The following is a 2,546-nucleotide window of genomic DNA, read 5'->3' as shown; positions in this document are numbered from 1 at the left end:
AAAAAAAAAAGAGCATGCATATCACCACAATGTTTCTTTTGTTGTTTGGTCCGCACTTAGCATAATACTGTAAATTATTTGTTGCCAACAAGTCGTTCATACTTAAACTGATCGATCTTAAAACACATTTAACTATAGGATTTTTCTCATGATATGAAAAAATAAATATAATTTGATGAAATATTAATTTAATAAAATCAGTTATTTTAAAGCTAATAAGCCTCTCTACATACACCTATTATTTTATCTAAATTTTGGTGTATTACAATATAATATTGTGAAGATAAAAATGATGAGGATGAGGAATTTGATGATGATGTTGTTAGTTATAATAAAAGTTTTTTTTTTCATTAGTAATTTTTTTTATTCATCTTCCTTTTCACTAAATAATCATTATTTTTTTTTATTTTTTTATTAATTTGATACAATCATTCAACATTGCGAAGAATAGTCATAAATATTTTTGTGGCCAAGTTGAATATTTCAAAAGTTAACCACGTACTTACCACAAGATGAACATATATGATTATTTAGTCTCCGATTGGCCACAAAGGTACTTAGTCTTTTCGGCTACCAGTTTGTGGCTAATTTCAGTTTCCATGACGGTGGAAAAATTGTAGAATCAAACACATCCAAATTGTGTAAAAATTCAACACATGAAACACAAATCCGAAGTTAAGCAAATGTAGTAAAATACTAATCTAGGGCCATCCTTTAACCTTTTTCTCCACTTCTGTGACAGAGAAATCTACCGAACAAGATTGTGTCAATAAAATATAACATTTTAAACTATATATTGCATCCTACTCATCATCCCATCACATTATATATTCTTTTCGTTTTCGGTCAGATTTGCTTATAATGTAAAGGGTCCAAACTGAAAATATATTAGAATAGTCCTAGTCTTGGGAGCCAATCGTTGTTTCCACGACTACTTTTCCCTCAAACTTCATCCTTTCTATTCACCAATCCTTTTTTTCTTTATATTACACCTCCAAGTTTTGCTCATTGGCTCCATCTTCCTTCACAAGCAATAATGATACGACGCCACGAATCCGAAGAAGAAGAAGAAGAAGTTTTTTCTCATGAAGATTATCAATTATCTTCTCCACTACCACTTCATCGATGTATTGCCACTCTTGCATGTCATACATCATCCTACATTTCATCTCTAACCCTTGCAGGAAAGAGACTTTACACAGGCTCCAACGACGGAGTTGTCAGGTTGTGGAATGCAAAGACGTTAGAAACGTTAGCGGAAGCATCAAGCACGGGTGATGTAATAACAGAAGAAAGAAGGGGTGGAGGAGCAGTGAAATCTTTGGTAATCTTGGTTGATAAACTCTTCACAGCACACCAAGATAAAAAAATACGTGTGTGGAAGATAAACGACGTCGTTGAAGAAGAAGACGTGGGTGGTAAAAAGTACATGCATTTAGCAACGATGCCAACTATGAGCGACCGTTTCGTAAAGTGTTTGATGCCAAAGAACCAAGTTGAAATAAGGAGGCACAAGAAAGCTTCATGGGTTCACCATGTAGACGCCGTTTCGGGTTTAGCCTTATCAAGAGATGGAACGCTACTCTATTCTGTTTCATGGGACCGGACACTTAAAATCTGGCGAACCACCGATTTTAAATGCCTAGAGTCTTTCACTAACGCCCACGATGATGCAATCAATGCGGTGGCATTATCCGAAAACGGAGATATATACACAGGATCTTCTGACCAGAGAATCAAAGTGTGGAGGAAGAACGTCTATGAGGAGAATGAGAAGAAGAAAAAGAAGAAACATTCTTTGGTAGCAACATTGTTGGAGCATAATTCGGGTATAAACGCATTGGCACTAAGCGGTAACAATGGCTCTCTTTTACATTCGGGTGGATCCGATGGATCAATATTGGTTTGGGAAAGAGACGAAGGTGGAAACAATGGCGTTGCTGGAATGCGAAGAGGTCACACAGAGGCTGTTCTATGCCTCACGGTTGTTTCGGACATACTTTGTAGTGGGTCTGCAGATAAGACGGTGAGGCTATGGAAATGTTCTGCGACGGATTATTCATGCTTGGCTGTGTTAGAGGGACACAGAGGACCGGTTAAGTGCTTGACCGGAGCAATTCGTGACTCCAGTAAACCATCAGAGACTTCTTATCATATTTATAGTGGAGGACTTGACTCTCAAGTTAAGGTTTGGCAGATTTTTNTTATGTTGGATTACTTTTTGTGTGTTTTAACATATATTGATACTTATAATTCAATCAGTCTATAAAAAAAAGTCCATCACCTTGTGTCGCATATCATAATAAACATTATATATTTATATCATCATTAACCTACCCTTAACTCTGTATTATTTATAAAAGTATACTTAATTAGACCCACCGAATTGATCTGATCTATATGACCAGCTTGTTTACGGTGGAAATTACCGCAAGTCATTGTCTGTGACCATGTCGCACTTAATAAAAAATAACTTGGCGCATCCTTTACTTTTGTTATAGCTTACACGTACGGTAACCTATTATGATATCGTATCAACAAGAAAA

The 2,546-nt window shown here is 36.0% G+C and overlaps 1 protein-coding gene across 1 annotated transcript in view; it reads left to right on the top strand.

The window, feature by feature from the left end:
* The window catches only part of LOC104761001 (uncharacterized WD repeat-containing protein all2124-like), a 4,335-nt gene continuing 2,637 nt past the window's right edge, over positions 849–2,546 (top strand). Inside the window, exon 1 of the mRNA XM_019240061.1 lies at positions 849–2,223. Within this exon, the coding sequence (XP_019095606.1) occupies positions 1,037–2,223 (1,187 nt within the window). The 5' untranslated portion in view covers positions 849–1,036. The remainder of the gene's footprint in view (positions 2,224–2,546) is intronic.

The sequence above is a fragment of the Camelina sativa genome, chromosome 18 (assembly GCF_000633955.1).
Source record: "Camelina sativa cultivar DH55 chromosome 18, Cs, whole genome shotgun sequence".
NCBI classification, from domain to species: domain Eukaryota; kingdom Viridiplantae; phylum Streptophyta; class Magnoliopsida; order Brassicales; family Brassicaceae; genus Camelina; species Camelina sativa.
Note: the sequence above shows the minus strand (reverse complement) of the source record. Positions and strands in the feature narration are given on the sequence as shown.